A 15,211-nucleotide genomic window follows, 5' to 3' on the forward strand; every position below is an offset into this window, starting at 1 on the left:
CAGGGTGGTCAGGAGGCAGCGGGGCGCAGCCAGGAGCCATGGGGTTCATGTGAGGAGTGGGGCACCTGGGTGTGGGGAGCTGAGCCCTGGGAAGCTATGGGGCCAGAGCCTTCAACTCCACAGGCTCAGTGATGAGTTTGAGTAGCCAAACAGTGCCGTTGAGCCGTGACATGGCTCGGGGTTTGTTAAAAATCAAGAGTAGCTGCCCATCCACCAAGAATGTTATGGAAGGAGTTGAGGGTATTAGTGGGGGGATGGTTGCCACAGTCTAAAGCAGAGGTGACAGGCTGTCCCCCAGACCCCGTGGGCAGCTCCGCAGCCGCTCAAGTGCACTAGAGCGTCAGGACGCACTGATGGGGAAGGAGAAGGCCAAGGGCGATGCCCCCCAGGAACAATGAGTTCCCTCCACGCAGACCATTGGGGGTGGGCGAGAGGGCAGAGGGAAGACAGAACTGAGGTTCACATAGGTCGGGGAGGTGGGTGGTGGGGAGTATGTCTGGGGTGGGGTGTGGTTGGAGTCTGACATGACTTTGGAATAAGCAGAGACCTGGACTGGGAAGTGTGGGACCACAGAGGGGAGAGTTTCTGGCTTTCCTTTATGAGGGGAGCGTATTCAGCCCTGGGATGGCAGCCACCTACACCCCTGCCCTTCTTAGCCCTTCCCCGGTGGGGCTGAGTGCCTGCAGCACTCTTCCAAATGCAGTGGGGCCTCGGAAATTGAGGTGCAGTGTGAATATTAGTGAAAAAGAATCCAGAAAAATGTGAGTAACATGTTGATGGATGTGCTTATTCTGGAATCCCTTAAAGTACTTCTGTTCTATTTGGGTGTTAGAGATACATAAATTCCTTGATATATTGTCTTGAGTAAAGAGAAGCATAAAGCCCAAAACCGTGGTTTTCATAAGTAGAACAGACAATGAAAACTAAAAATGAATAATCTCAAAATTTTAAATGTTGGGCATATGCCATTTTCTTAACAAATGAGATTTTATGTCACGTTTCATATACTGAATTTCCACATATGTTTCATAAGGTGAGATGATCTATAATTTTTCCTCTGAAAGGTTTCAGAACTGCTTATTCCAAGTTAAGATCTTGCAGAACAGGCGATATAGCCATAAACACAGAAGTTTAAGAGCTTTGTGAATGTTGGAAGTAGCTATTTGTCTTGCTGGTACAAGGTGCTAGAAAGAACATTTTTTTAGTGTTATTGGTGGTTGTATTACATTTTTAGATTCTGAAAATAAGACAATAACATGGAAAAAATAGTCAATTTTGGGGTCTGACTTCAAGAGCTTCCGGGTGCTAGTCCAGTATCCTCCCTGTGTGTGCTCTGACACGTCCAGAGCCATGTTCTTTTGTTGCCTTATACCTACAATTTTTCTTATTACAAAATTAAAATGGGAGGTGGGGCGGATGACTGTATGACCTTGCTAGGCCCTAGGTACGTAAGGTGCTTTCGTGAGCCAGGTAAATGATACAGTGGCTCTCCCACTTCCGCAGTGATTCTCAGCTCACCCACTACCTTTCAGTACTGATATGTTGGGCAGCAAATTAAAGCAGATAAACCGAAAATCCAAATGAAACAAGTGCTCTGTCTCTTCTCTTTTGAAGGTTTTCACCCCTTGGTTCTCCATGTCCTGCCAGTTAGTCCTAGCAGCCTTGGCCCACCTCTCCCTGCCTTTCCCACCTCCTCTCTTTATCGCTGGTTAAAGGGTTGATGAGTCGACTGACTGACTGACTCTACATGAGCAATAATTATATATTTAACGTGATGGTGTGGTTTGATTATTAATATCTGTACTCATAGTCCTACTTACTCTCATCTGTGCTCCTAGTAACTCTGTGCTGTGAACACACTGATTATTGAAATACACAGTCATTTTTTTCACCCTTGCAAGAGGGTTTGTGTGAAATAGATTTCTAGAAGTAGAATTGCTGAATCAAAGGATAGGACCTTTTTTGCTGGTGGGCTGCCTATCTTTTACTGTATAACAAGTTACCCAAAATGTAGCATCTTGAAACAACAGCAATTCATCACAGCCCCTGACTGTGCTCTGGGTGGGGGGCTCGTGGCTCCCTGCCAGTCACCTGGGCCATGAGGAACTGCCCTCCTCTGGTGCTGAGTGTCCCTGTGCACATCAGGATGGCCACAGGAACCCGCTGGGGCTGTTGGCGGGTGGTGGGGGGGGCACCTCAGTATGTCCCAGAAACTGAGTCCCAGAAACAACCCTGCAGGAGGGCCAGCCCCAAGGGCAAGTGCTTACCAGCCCCCTTCAGCTGGGCTCATGGCCAGTCACCCCACAGTGCCCAGTCACCCCACAGTGCGCAGGCTCACTATAGGAGGGGACTCACAGGCCAGGCTCCCTCCCCAGATGTGTTTCTTTGGGGGCCCACAAAGCATAGCTGCCATGGCAGGTACGACTTTTACTTGTTTAATAACCTTAACACACGTGTAAGAGTGTGTGCTTGAGGTCTCACCCCCACACTAAAAGTGATTATTCATTCCTTTTCGTATTTGCCAGTAAGATTGGAGTGGGGAGAGGAGCCTGGTATTGTTGAAATTTGCATTTTTAATTATCAAGGAGGTCATGCATCTTTTCATGTATTGACTGGCCATTTATTTTCCCTCCTCTGTGAATGTCCATTTATGTTTTCGCCTGCTTTTAGTGTGCTTGTCTTTTTTCTTATTGATTTTTAAGAACTCTTTGTGTATTAGGGAATTAGGCTATTTAACTTTAATAATGCCACTTTCTACCTGTTTTCCCTTCTGTAAAATGGAAAGTAACATCAAAACTGGTTCTGCTGCAGGTTGATGCAAGCTCAAGTAAGATAACATGCGTTCTGCCCTCGCTGGGTTCTTTATGCACACCTCTCTACCAGCCAACATTCTGTCAGCTCACAAAGTTTTACTCAGCTTTTGCCCCATAGAACATAGACTAAAGGAAGGTAGTAGGACTGTGTATCAATTAAAATTTGCGTTAAGGTACTTCATTTGCCTGCAGACTAGTTTCTGGATTTGACCCAATTTCCTTCAGGCGCTGAGCTGAAGCTAATTTGCATATTTGACCTAATTGGCACTCTACCCCCCGTGAGAAATGGTTGTCTCTCATCCCTTCTTGAGCTATTCTTAACTCCCTAGTAATTTTCTTATCCTGGTTTTGGAGTGAGTCAGTGGATGGGTGTGTGTTAAGGTTTTCAAGTTGTTGTTTTTCCTATAAGTGAAGGAACTGGCTTTATGTGTGCATTTCATCTCTGCCTCACACCCACTCCATGAGATGGGACTAATGACCTCATTTACAGAGAAGGAACTCAACTCGCAAGTTGACTCCTTACCCTGTAAGCATGGATCTGGGCCTGTGTGTGTTTTCTGTGTTACTGTGTGAATTACCACAGACTTAGCCACAGACTTAGTGGCTCAGACAGCAGGACATGTGCTGCCGCCGCTGTGGGCTCAGCTCAGGTCTCACACAGCAGAAATCGAGGTGTCAGCTGGGACTTGGTCTCACCAGAGGCTCGGGCTCTGCTCAGCTCACCCAGGCCGTTGGTAGAGTTCAGTTCCCTCAAAGGTAGGACTGAGGTGCCCTACCTCATCCACCATCTGGAGGCTGCTGCCCCTCTTTCCACACCACCTTCCCCGCACAGCAGCAGGGCAGGGGCATTTGTGTTGTCCAGGGTCTTGTTCAGGCTCAACAGAAATGACTGGGAAGGGATGTTTGGGCTTTGACTTTTGAAAATGCCTAATTTGGTATCTTCTGTGTTGAATATTGCAGTGCCTGGAAGCAGTGAGCCCTTTATGACGCAAGGACAGATGCCCACCGGTGGTATGCAGGACATGTACAACCAAAGTCCCTCCGGGCCCATGTCCAGCCTGGGCATGGGGCAGCGGCAGCAGTTTCCCTATGGAGCCAGCTATGATCGAAGGTGAGCGTCTCCCAATGAAGGTGACGTCCTCACACACCCCTCCAGGCCCTGCTTGCAGATGGCAACACAGACTGTCCACTCTCCTGCCAGAGTTCAGGAGCACTGGGTGTCGGGTGGCTGCCTTCAGTAGATGCTGGAGCAGGACCTGGGAAAAGGAGCTTGTTCCCAGGAGCCAGGTGCAGCCAAGTTTTGTAAGCGAAAGCCCAAAGCATCAGCTGGAAATATGCTAAGATGTGCCATGGCAAGAGGCTGCTGCTTCTGAACTCAGAGCCAGGGCCACTCCCCTACCCCTACTGAGGTCCTGGACACCCTGAGGAGGCAGCACCGAGGCTGCTGCTATGAACCCCAGGTCTCCTGGGGCACAGCTTGCACAGGCACGGCTGCACCAATGGCCACACTAGGCTGGCAGCACATTAAGGGGCCAGTGGGCCTCAGAAAGGCCTTTCAGGCGTGGTTTCCTCAGCTGCTTGCTTTCTTTCCCATGAACATTTTAAACAAAAACACTTGGCTCCTTAACAAGCCTCTCCAAGAAAAGCCTCAGAACTGCTTTTCATGTGGGCATCTCAACCCTGGAATGGCATTCAGGCGGCGGCATGGTCCAGGTTCATTTGTAACAAGATCAGGCAACAGAATGGCTCCCTATCAGTAACCTCCACTAGGCTTCTTGGCGAGGAAGCCCCCTAACTGTGCCCTGACTTCAGTACTGCAACAACCTGTCCCTTGGTTGACACATTCTTTACCTCCCTTACAAGAGATGCTCAGAAACAAACACTTTAAAATATTATCTGATTTTTAAAGGGGAAAAAAAAAGTCACAGTAGAAGGCTCTATCTCTTCCTGGAGCCACATGGGCGCTTCAGGGCTGGGTTTCCAGCACTGACCTCAGAATCCAAGTGTGGGGTCCTCAGAAACCTGAAGTCAGAGCTGCTCCCTCCATCATCCATGTTCTGGAGTCTGGGGTCACAGAGACAGTTAAGTAGTAGAAGGGCTTCCCTGGTTTAGTACAAAGGCAAAAAAAAATTTTGAAGAAGAATCACTCTTATACCAAATAATATTTCTTTCTGGAATTTTCTGTGACCCTGTGTCCTAGGAGCCTACAGCCATCACAGGCTCAGGCTCAGGGTTCTCTCTGATAGTGACATGAGAATTTTGCTTATTAGTGTGGTGAGTGGTTGTGAACCCTCCGCTGGGTGGTTGAGACTAAGTGTGATGCTTAGTGTACTGCATTGAGGTTTACTTAGATTTGGGTTGTCTTCGAGGGTCAAGAAAGAAAAAGCTAGATTTTTTTTCCTTAGAAGGACAGTGAATGGTTGTCCTGCAATATATATTCTTTAATATATGTTTCAAGCAAATGCACTTTTCCATTTCTTCCAGAACACTCTCTTAGAGTAAGGTGGGGCCTAGGCTGGGCACCATTTTGACTCCACCACCCCAGAGGCCTCTCCCTCACTGTTCAGGCTTCTCTCAGGAAAAGTGTTGCCTATTTAGCTTGAATTTTATCCATGTCAGTTATGTTTGTTTCTTCCTTCATATGTAAGTTATGTAAGCTTTCTTCTTCATATCAACGTAGTTACAACTTTCTGATATCTGTTTCACAGGTGATATTCTCTAAATATTCGTTCTTTTTTTTTGCTTGTAGTTTCCTTAGCCAGATTAGGAATATGAGTCCAACTATTCTTTCTTACAAGGTTCAATAAAGTAACCAGTTAACAGTTAATCTATTACTTTTTTAAATATGCTCTTTTTATGGTGCTTATAATGTCTCAGTATGGTAACAATTAAAAAATAAATGTATTATTCATTCCCTTTTAAGACCTAGTAGGAATATATTTTAAATACACCTGTTACTCCTTTCTGTGGCCCTTAGGGGTCATAGGACTTAGAGAGTTTGAGTATGTGTATCTACACAATTATTTACTAGCTCGCTAATATTTGAGTTAATTTTGAAGTATGCCTTCAAAAAATTGAGTATTTTATATTCATAGTGAGAAAGTCAGAAGAGGAAGGTTTTCTGTAGTTCCATGTCCATATTCTAATACTCCTGGAGATACTGCCTTGATGCATGAATCTTTTTTGTAGTTTCTTGTGTTTGTGAATACCCCACACCACAATGTTGAAGACACTCCCTGGGGATGCTTCAGGGTTTGGGCAGGGCCTCAGCTCAAAGGCAGAGGGTGCCTGCCTGTCTAGCCAGGACTCCTCTCACACCTACTAACCAGAAGCTTGGCAGCCTTCCCAAATGGGTGTTGCCATCACTTCTGCTAAAAGCCAAAGAGCTGTTGCTGCTCCGAATGCCTCTGACCAAGGTGTGTGTGGTGAGGAACAACCAGGTGTGTGTGGTGAGGAAGAAGACTGTGTGTGTGCTGAGGAAGAAGACAGTGTGCTGAGGAACAACCAGGTGTGTGTGCTGAGGAAGGGCATGGTGTGTGGCCTGAGGAACGACCAATTGTGTGTGCTGAGGAAAGACATGATGTGTGGCCTGGGGAACAACCAGGTGTGTGTGCTAAGGACATGGTGTGTGGCCTGAGAAACGACCAGGTGTGTGTGCTGAGGAGGACACGGTGTATGTGCTGAGCAACGACTAGGTGTGTATGCTGAGGAAGTACATGGTGTGTGGCCTGAGGAATGACCAGGTGTGTGTGCTGAAGAGGACACAGTGTGTGTGCTGAGGAACCACCAGGTATGTGTGCTGAGGAGGACACAGTGTGTATGCTGAGGAACAGCCAGGTGTGTGTGCTGAGGAAGAACACAGTGTGTGGTGAGGAACGAAGGGTGTGTATAGCGAGGAATAACAAGGTGTGTATGGTGAGGAACAAGAATGTTTAGGGGCGTGGAGTTTCCAGAAATGGGCTTTTGATCCCTCTGTTGGCCTGAGGTCCTTTGTAAATGAAGTTTTCTTTGGATGCCTCATTCTAGGCATGAACCTTATGGGCAGCAGTACCCAGGCCAAGGCCCTCCCTCAGGACAGCCGCCATATGGAGGACACCAACCTGGCCTGTACCCACAGCAGCCGGTGAGTTGGCGAGTTTGGTGAGCGGGCGTGCCTCTCAGTGCTTTCTTTGTAAAACCCAAACTCACGCTACTCTGAAGAATTTTAAGAAGTGTAACAAAAATGCTTCGCGTTTATTAAATAACCAGGATATAGTTGTTCATATTAAGATTCAGTCTTTGGATTTTGAATTAAAATAAAAATAACTCTTGATGTATGAGGCCCAAAAATAAACATAATATAAGAAGTTAGGGACATTCATCCTTGTAAATAATGACAAGCCCAAGTTAAGTAGGTTTTAGATGTGCGTCCATCGTGTATACGATTGTATCAAAACCCCTTATTAGTACAAAAGTTTGTCGAGCTGTTTTCAAGAGGATACAGAGAAGAAAACAACCTAAAATATTGTAACTGGGAAAGCCAATGGACTTTTAAAAAATAGACTCTAGCAAATGTGTACTTCAGCCAGATGGGACAGGTCTGCACAGCCCTGCACTCAGGCCCCTGAGGCCTTCTGACCTCCCCTGTGTCCTTAGGGCTGGTGGGGAGCACAGCTGGTGGGGAGCACGGCTCTTCATGCTGTGGCTCTCAGACCAGAGTGCGTTGTTGAATCTCAGCAGATTTTCAGGTCCCAGACTTCCTGTAAAGCAGAGAGCTTTTTGTTTTGGGGGTTTTTTGTTTGTTTGTTGGTGGGGGGAGTTTAGATTTTTTTTTTTTTTTTTAGTCATAAGCAGTTTTTAAACATTTATTCAGTGTTGCTGGAGCAGGCAGGCACAGTGAACTGCACTGTTAAACAGTTCTGAGTGAAAGCACGGTAACACTCATAGCATCGCCTTCACTCCGCCAGGGGGCCCCTTCCCTGTGTTCAGGTGCCGGCACCCCAGGCGTCTCCCAGAGGCGAGCTCAGCCATGGCTGTGCCCAGCCAACCCTGTCCTCATGACCAGGACCACTGGGCTTTCGCAGTCAGGCTGCAGGTGGGGCAGGTGGCCGAGCCCCGACTGAAGAGCCAGGTCCAGGGTGGAGCCTTTTCTCCAGTTAGGCCTGAGAAATCTATTGAACCAAGGACTCTCAGGCTGTCGCTCAGAATCCTTGGCCCATGCCTGTGAGATTGACACTTTGACCTCCCCACACCATCTTGGAGGAGCACCAGGCCCCCTGCCCGATGCTGACTGGGCAGTGCCCCCCCAGCCCCTCCTCCCATGTCACAGGCTGGGAGACACCAAAGGAGAGGAGGCTTCCTCTCCCACAGAAAATTTCAAGCACATGAAAACAAACTCTGGCAGCCCTCTTCAGGGTGCGTGACAGGGTACTGAGTGATACCAAAACACAGTTGTGAGCTGTTAGTCCCTCACTGAGGGGCCTGTTTTCATCAGGAGACGAGCCTGCCGCCAGGCAGTAGCTGTTTTGCATAACTTAAGTGTGAGATTATACCTGTAAAAGCACATCACTGCGATTTGTCTTTATGTGGATTTCAGAACTACAAACGCCATATGGACGGCATGTATGGGCCTCCAGCCAAGCGCCACGAGGGAGACATGTACAACATGCAGTACGGCAGCCAGCAGCAGGAGCTGTACAACCAGTATGGCGGCTCCTACTCCGGCCCGGACCGCAGGCCCCTCCAGGGACAGTACCCGTACCCCTACAACAGAGAGAGGATGCAGGGCCCGGGGCAGATGCAGCCGCACGGGATCCCGCCGCAGATGATGGGCGGCCCGATGCAGTCGTCCTCCAGCGAAGGGCCTCAGCAGAGCATGTGGGCAACACGCAACGATATGCCTTACCCCTACCAGAACCGGCAAGGCCCCGGCGGGCCTGCACAGGCCCCTCCCTACCCCGGCATGAACCGCACGGATGATATGATGGTACCTGATCAAAGAATAAATCACGAGAGCCAGTGGCCTTCTCACGTCAGCCAACGTCAGCCTTATATGTCATCGTCAGCCTCCATGCAGCCCATCACGCGCCCGCCTCAGTCATCCTACCAGACACCGCCGTCACTGCCAAACCACATCTCCAGGGCGCCCAGCCCCGCCTCCTTCCAGCGCTCCTTGGAGAGCCGCATGTCTCCCAGCAAGTCTCCCTTTCTGCCCTCTATGAAGATGCAGAAGGTCATGCCCACCGTCCCCACGTCCCAGGTCGCCGGGCCGCCCACCCAGCCACCCCCCATCAGGAGGGAGATCACCTTTCCTCCCGGCTCAGTAGAAGCATCACAGCCAGTCTTGAAACAAAGGCGGAAGATTACCTCAAAAGATATCGGTAAGCATGCCCAAGTCTTCGTTGCGGAAGTGAATTCCAGCCAGGCCTAGAATTGCCCCCCTAACTTGGAGGGGTGACAGTCTTACTCCAACCAGCAGGCAGGACAGGTGTTTCCACGGGGCTGCAGCTGGGAGCCCCTCATCCAGGGAGCATGAATTAGGGTGGTGTTTTCACGTCTGTGTGTTATTTGTGTGAGACAGGAGCGCGCCAGGGGAGGGACGTCAGTGACTGTGCCTGACATTTTGGGCATAAAGGTTTGACCTTCACCAAGCACGTAATCTCTGCAATTCATGCTGAACAGAACAACTGTAAGGCTAACAAAATGCGAAGCTGGTCTGAGAAAAGTTGGAGGCAAGCCAGTCCGGAATTTGGGGGACAAATTCCGGCAGTGAATACAGGTAGTGAAGACCCTGGGAAAAGCAGCGTGAGTACGATCTGTAGACGGGCACAAAATATGGAACGTGACAGACAGTGGACACGACCCACACAGCACTGGCAGACACAGTGTAAAGCTGTTTCATTTAATCCTGATGTTGCCTGTTCATCTTACTTGTAATATTCCCAGAACTAATTAAGAGATCAGAAATATCTGGGACTACACTCCGTTTCTTCGCATCATTTTTGATAAATCCCAGTTTTATTTATAGTTTAAATAAATCTCAGCTGTATTAAAAAAAAACCTTTTTCAAAAATCTCAAGATCACCTGCGTTAAGACATTTGCGGTGATTAGAAAATTAAAAATATTAATGCTATTTCGATCATCGGATATTAACGATACGTGGGTGTACGTAGATCTAGGAAGAGGGTGGGGAGTTTTATAGAGGCGCATTGGAGATGAGAAAGATACTGGCACCACTTTATGGAAAATGTACAGTGTGTTTGTGTGTGTGTGTCTATGTTTAAGTGTATTTTTTTTTAATTCCTCAGTGTATGTTATGCCAGCCTAGGGAAATTTACCTTCCTTATTTTAAAAAGAAAGTCTGCCTTTTCTAATATAACAGTACTATGTGCCTATCTTAGAAAATTTGAAAAATTGATGAAATTAAAATAATCTTGTGATCCGCTGCTGCTGTTGGCCGTGGCCTCAGCAAGTCCTGGTCTCGGGGGTCTGCTCACGCCCATGCCCACCTTCTCCCAGGATGGCCCCACTGAAATTGCACACAGGCGATGGGCCTCCTGTCCTTGCCCCAGCGTAGCGCACAGCGCGCGAGCAGTGTCTCTATCCACTTTGCATCCCCAGTATCAGGAATGGGAAGAAAACGTCTTCTCTTTCCCATTCCCCGGCTCACGCCAAGCTCTAGAAAAATCTGACCCATCAAAGGGCTCATGTTTGTCAACAGCGCACTCCGAGGGCAGGAGTCAGGTATAGGAGAGGGCGCAGCGGGGTGAGGACCACAGCCTGAGGATGTGCTGCGTGGGGGTTCACGAGTGTCGCCTCTGCCTCCTCCCCCCTTCCTTTGGCACTGCCTGAAGCAGTCCGAGTGGAGCGGGCTAAAGACTAATGCCGTTTGTGGGTTACTCGTCTCTTGAAAACCCTGACGCATCTTTACAGGCTCCGTTGGAGCCAAAAGAAAGAAACTGGAGATGAGAAAGAACGACTTGTGCTTGACCACGCCCACCCCTACTGCTCCTCTTGGCTCATGTTGAGCCCACAGAGCAAGAAGATCTTATGCGATAGCTCTTAGTACAGCTTCTCCCTCCATTTAGAGCGTGAAAGGGTCATGTGTAATCTCCCTGAGAACATTCAAAGTCAACGTTTTCCTCAACTCTCCCTTTATTCCTTCCCCCGTGGTTATTTTCTGTTCTTTGGCACAGTTGGTGTTGATCATGCCGTGTTCTCTCCCCGTCTAGTTACTCCAGAGGCCTGGCGTGTCATGATGTCCCTTAAGTCAGGGCTTCTGGCCGAAAGTACGTGGGCTTTGGACACCATCAATATTCTCCTGTACGATGACAGCACTGTCGCTACTTTCAATCTCTCCCAGGTAAGTGGGCACCGCCACCCAAGGACCACGAGAATGAGAAGGTCAGTTGTGCGTAGCACTTGAACTAGACCTGAGTAATTAGCACCTCCTCTGTGGCTTTTTTTTTATCATTGTAGTTGTTATAACATTAATCAGTGTGTAGTTGACTGAGAATTTAATCTGGAATAATGATTCATTTTGGTATAAAGACCTACATACCGGCCAGTCTCATCAGGTAGCCATGGGGGGGGGGGCGGTGATGGGGGGGGGGAGTATAGTAGTAAAAATGAATGATTTAGAATGATCATGGGCGGGCTACTGAGAACCCAGTGTAACACAGTTATGACTGTGTTAGTGTCAGAAACACACTAGGCTGCATCGGGATGTTACCCTACTTCCCAGGGGGACATGACATCTTTCTTTTAATTAAGAAGAAATTCTATGTTATAGAAAACGTGGACATATACAGAAGTAGGCCAGTCTCGTGAGCCACCAACCCGCCGACGTAGCCGTGCGTGCCTGGCCAGGCTGGCCTTGATCTCTTCCCGCCAGCATCTGCTTTTCCCAGGTCATTGCGAAGCAACCGTGGAAAAGCCCAATACTTTCAGTGAGCTCAAATGCTCCTTTTTGAACTCAAGGCTTATGGCAGCATCTAGCATAATCGCTCAGGGGCAGAAGGGGGACTGAGATTTAGGAAGAAATGCCTAAGTCAACTGAGCTATGAATCTTCAAAGAAATACTTAGAACAAAAATGAGAAAAAGTGATCCTTCCTGCTTACTGGGTGTCAACGGCTCCGCTTTTAGAGAAAAAAGCCGGAACATCTCATGCCCCAGCTCCTGTTGAAATAGGGTCGAGTCCCAGTTCCTCTCCCTTGTCTCGTTTAAGTCCTCAGCATAACCCTGAAAGGCACTTTCAGCCGACAGCAAGTGTGTCAGGCCACAAGACTCACACGTGGGCCACTGTTATAGAAAGTGCATATTAAATATAAACGGGGGCCTTTACTGGAGTTCATTCATTTCCATCATTACATGAGGTGAACTGCTGCTGGTCACATGCTTTCCTAAGCAGAGTGGCTTCGCCACCTCCCTTTTCCTCTGTCCTGGGGAAGAAGCAGACTCGAAGCGGGAAGACGACACCCCAACTCCCCTTGAAAAGCTATGCTTCTGTACTTTAAAAGCAGGAACATTGCGGTTGGTGCTTGGATATCCCCTCACTCCATAATAATTGTGCCAAGCCCACTTTCTGGAAACTGACAGCAGGCTCTGAAAGTGTGATTTCCATAGCACTTTTCTAGCTAAAGATTCCTTTTTACTGCTCACTCACCCTGATCATCCCTCAATGTGGTGGTGCCGGCACGGGAGCAGGGGAGCTGGGCGCTTGCCTATGGAAGCCTGTGTCGGTTTTCTTGACACAAACATCTGCTTAAAGGAAGCAAAACTGTTCTCACAGTGGCTTTTGTCTCCCAGGTAGACTTGTAACCGAGACGCCGCGCATTCTGGGAGACGTTCTGAGTCATTTATCAGGGGCCAAATTGATTTGTTCTTGATTTTCTGTGTTTATGAGCTCTCCCTTGCTGAAATTATCAGCAAATATCTTCTCCCAAAAATATAGAGAGAACATAAAGTAGAGTAACCTACGGCACCTGAGACAAAAATAACCCTAAGGTCCTAAGAATAACCGTAAAAATCCAGGCAAGCAAGTCTGAGATGGAGAAGAAAACAGACTCACTTGGAATGAATGAGTCCATAAAACACACATCGCCACTCTTCTAATAACAGGTGCATGGTATTTAAATTAGAAAAAATAAGGCAAAGAACAGCAAAGCACTCCCTCCTTTAAGAGAAGTTACTGAAATTTGAAAATAAGTTTTGTAATTTGAAATTACGTTTTCAGGGGGATGGTATAGAAAGTGAGCGGCAGGTAAAGCCACAGTAAATGTTGGTTCCATTCACATTGTAAAATTCGGGGCCTACGTTCTGGCTGACGTAGTTTTTGTCTCTCGGCTTCGCCAGAAAGGAATTAAAACAGGTGAAAATAATGAGGAAAACATGGTATTGGCCCCCAGCGTTTCCCCCTTCTCAGTCCTGCTGTTGTGACACGGTCCCTTTCTTGTTCCCCTTCCCTCCCTCTCTAGCTGTCTGGATTTCTCGAACTTTTGGTAGAGTACTTCAGGAAATGCCTGATCGACATTTTTGGAATTCTTATGGAATATGAAGTGGGAGACCCCGGCCACAAAGCACTGGACCACAACGCGGCGGGGAGAGACGGCAGCCAGTCCTCGGCCGATGACTCCGGGAAAGAGGACGACGAAGCCGAGTGTCTGGAGGACGAGGAGGAGGACGAGGAGGAGGCGGCGGAGGGCGAGAAGACAGAGAGCGAGGAGAGGGGCGGCGTGGCTCCGGCCGGCCCCGATGCCCCCGCTGACCCCCGGGAGAAGCCCAGGCAAGCCAGCAAGTTCGACAAGCTGCCCATCAAGATCGTCAGGAAGAACAACCTGTTCGTCGTCGACCGCTCGGACCGGCTGGGCCGCGTGCAGGAGTTCAGCAGCGGGCTCCTGCACTGGCAGCTGGGCGGGGGGGACACCACGGAGCACATCCAGACTCACTTTGAGAGCAAGATGGAGATTCCTCCCCGCAGGCGCCCCCCTCCACCTCCGAGCTCCGCGGGCAGGAAGCGAGAGCACGAGGGGAAAGGCGACTCCGAAGAGCAGCAGGAGAAGAGCATCATCGCCACCATCGATGACGTGCTGTCCGCCCGGCCCGGGGCCCTGCCCGAAGACGCCCACCCCGGCACCCAGCCCGAGAGCAGCAAGTTCCCCTTCGGCATCCATCAGGCCAAGAGCCACCGGAACATCAAGCTGCTGGAGGACGAGCCGCGGAGCCGCGACGAGACGCCGCTCTGCACCGTCGCGCACTGGCAGGATTCTCTGGCCAAGCGCTGCATCTGTGTGTCCAATATCGTCCGTAGCTTGTCTTTTGTGCCTGGGAACGACGCCGAAATGTCCAAACATCCAGGCTTGGTGCTGATCCTGGGGAAGCTGATTCTTCTTCACCATGAGCATCCGGAGAGAAAACGAGCCCCGCAGACCTACGAGAAGGAGGAAGACGAGGACAAAGGGGTGGCCTGCAGCAAAGATGAGTGGTGGTGGGACTGCCTCGAGGTCTTGCGGGATAACACGCTGGTCACGTTGGCCAACATTTCCGGGCAGCTAGACTTGTCTGCGTACACGGAAAGCATCTGCCTGCCGATTCTGGATGGCTTGCTGCACTGGATGGTGTGCCCCTCCGCGGAGGCGCAAGACCCCTTTCCCACGGTGGGACCCAACTCTGTCCTGTCGCCCCAGAGACTTGTGCTGGAGACCCTCTGTAAACTCAGCATCCAGGACAATAATGTGGACCTGATCTTGGCCACGCCTCCGTTTAGTCGTCAGGAGAAATTCTATGCTACGTTAGTTAGGTACGTTGGGGATCGCAAAAACCCAGTCTGTCGAGAAATGTCTATGGCGCTTTTATCGAACCTTGCCCAAGGGGACGCGCTGGCAGCCAGGGCCATAGCGGTGCAGAAGGGAAGCATTGGAAACTTGATAAGCTTCCTGGAGGATGGGGTCACGATGGCCCAGTATCAGCAGAGCCAGCATAACCTCATGCACGTGCAGCCCCCACCTCTAGAACCACCGAGCGTGGACATGATGTGCAGGGCGGCTAAGGCCCTGCTGGCCATGGCCAGGGTGGACGAGAACCGCTCCGAGTTCCTGCTGCACGAGGGCCGCTTGCTGGATATCTCCATCTCGGCCGTCCTGAACTCTCTGGTTGCGTCTGTCATCTGTGATGTACTGTTTCAGATTGGGCAGTTATGACATCAGTGAGAGGCAGCATGTGTGAGTGAAGACTAGAGGCTCCCGTATAACTGGCTGTTTTCTGTTCTTGTTTATCCAGCGTAGGAAGAAGGAAAAGAAAATCTTTGCTCCTCTGCCCCGTTCACTATTTACCAATTGGGAATTAAAGAAATAATTAATTCGAACAGTTATGAAATTAATATTTGCTGTCTGTGTGTATAAGTACATCTTTTGGGGTTTG

At 49.3% G+C, this 15,211-nt stretch overlaps 1 protein-coding gene across 1 annotated transcript in view; it reads left to right on the plus strand.

Annotated features, from left to right (window-relative positions):
* The window catches only part of ARID1B (AT-rich interaction domain 1B), a gene marked incomplete at its 3' end in the record, with an annotated part of 355,694 nt that extends 340,703 nt beyond the window's left edge, over positions 1–14,991 (plus strand). The window contains exons 16-20 of the mRNA XM_084228519.1: positions 3,774–3,924; positions 6,840–6,936; positions 8,389–9,172; positions 11,025–11,155; positions 13,270–14,991. Of these exons, the coding sequence (XP_084084645.1) occupies positions 3,774–3,924; positions 6,840–6,936; positions 8,389–9,172; positions 11,025–11,155; positions 13,270–14,991 (2,885 nt within the window). The remainder of the gene's footprint in view (positions 1–3,773; positions 3,925–6,839; positions 6,937–8,388; positions 9,173–11,024; positions 11,156–13,269) is intronic.
* Positions 14,992–15,211: the final 220 nt, after the last annotated feature.

This window comes from Talpa europaea (assembly GCF_964194135.1).
Source record: "Talpa europaea genome assembly, chromosome: 2".
In the NCBI taxonomy this organism is placed as follows: Eukaryota; Metazoa; Chordata; class Mammalia; order Eulipotyphla; family Talpidae; genus Talpa; species Talpa europaea.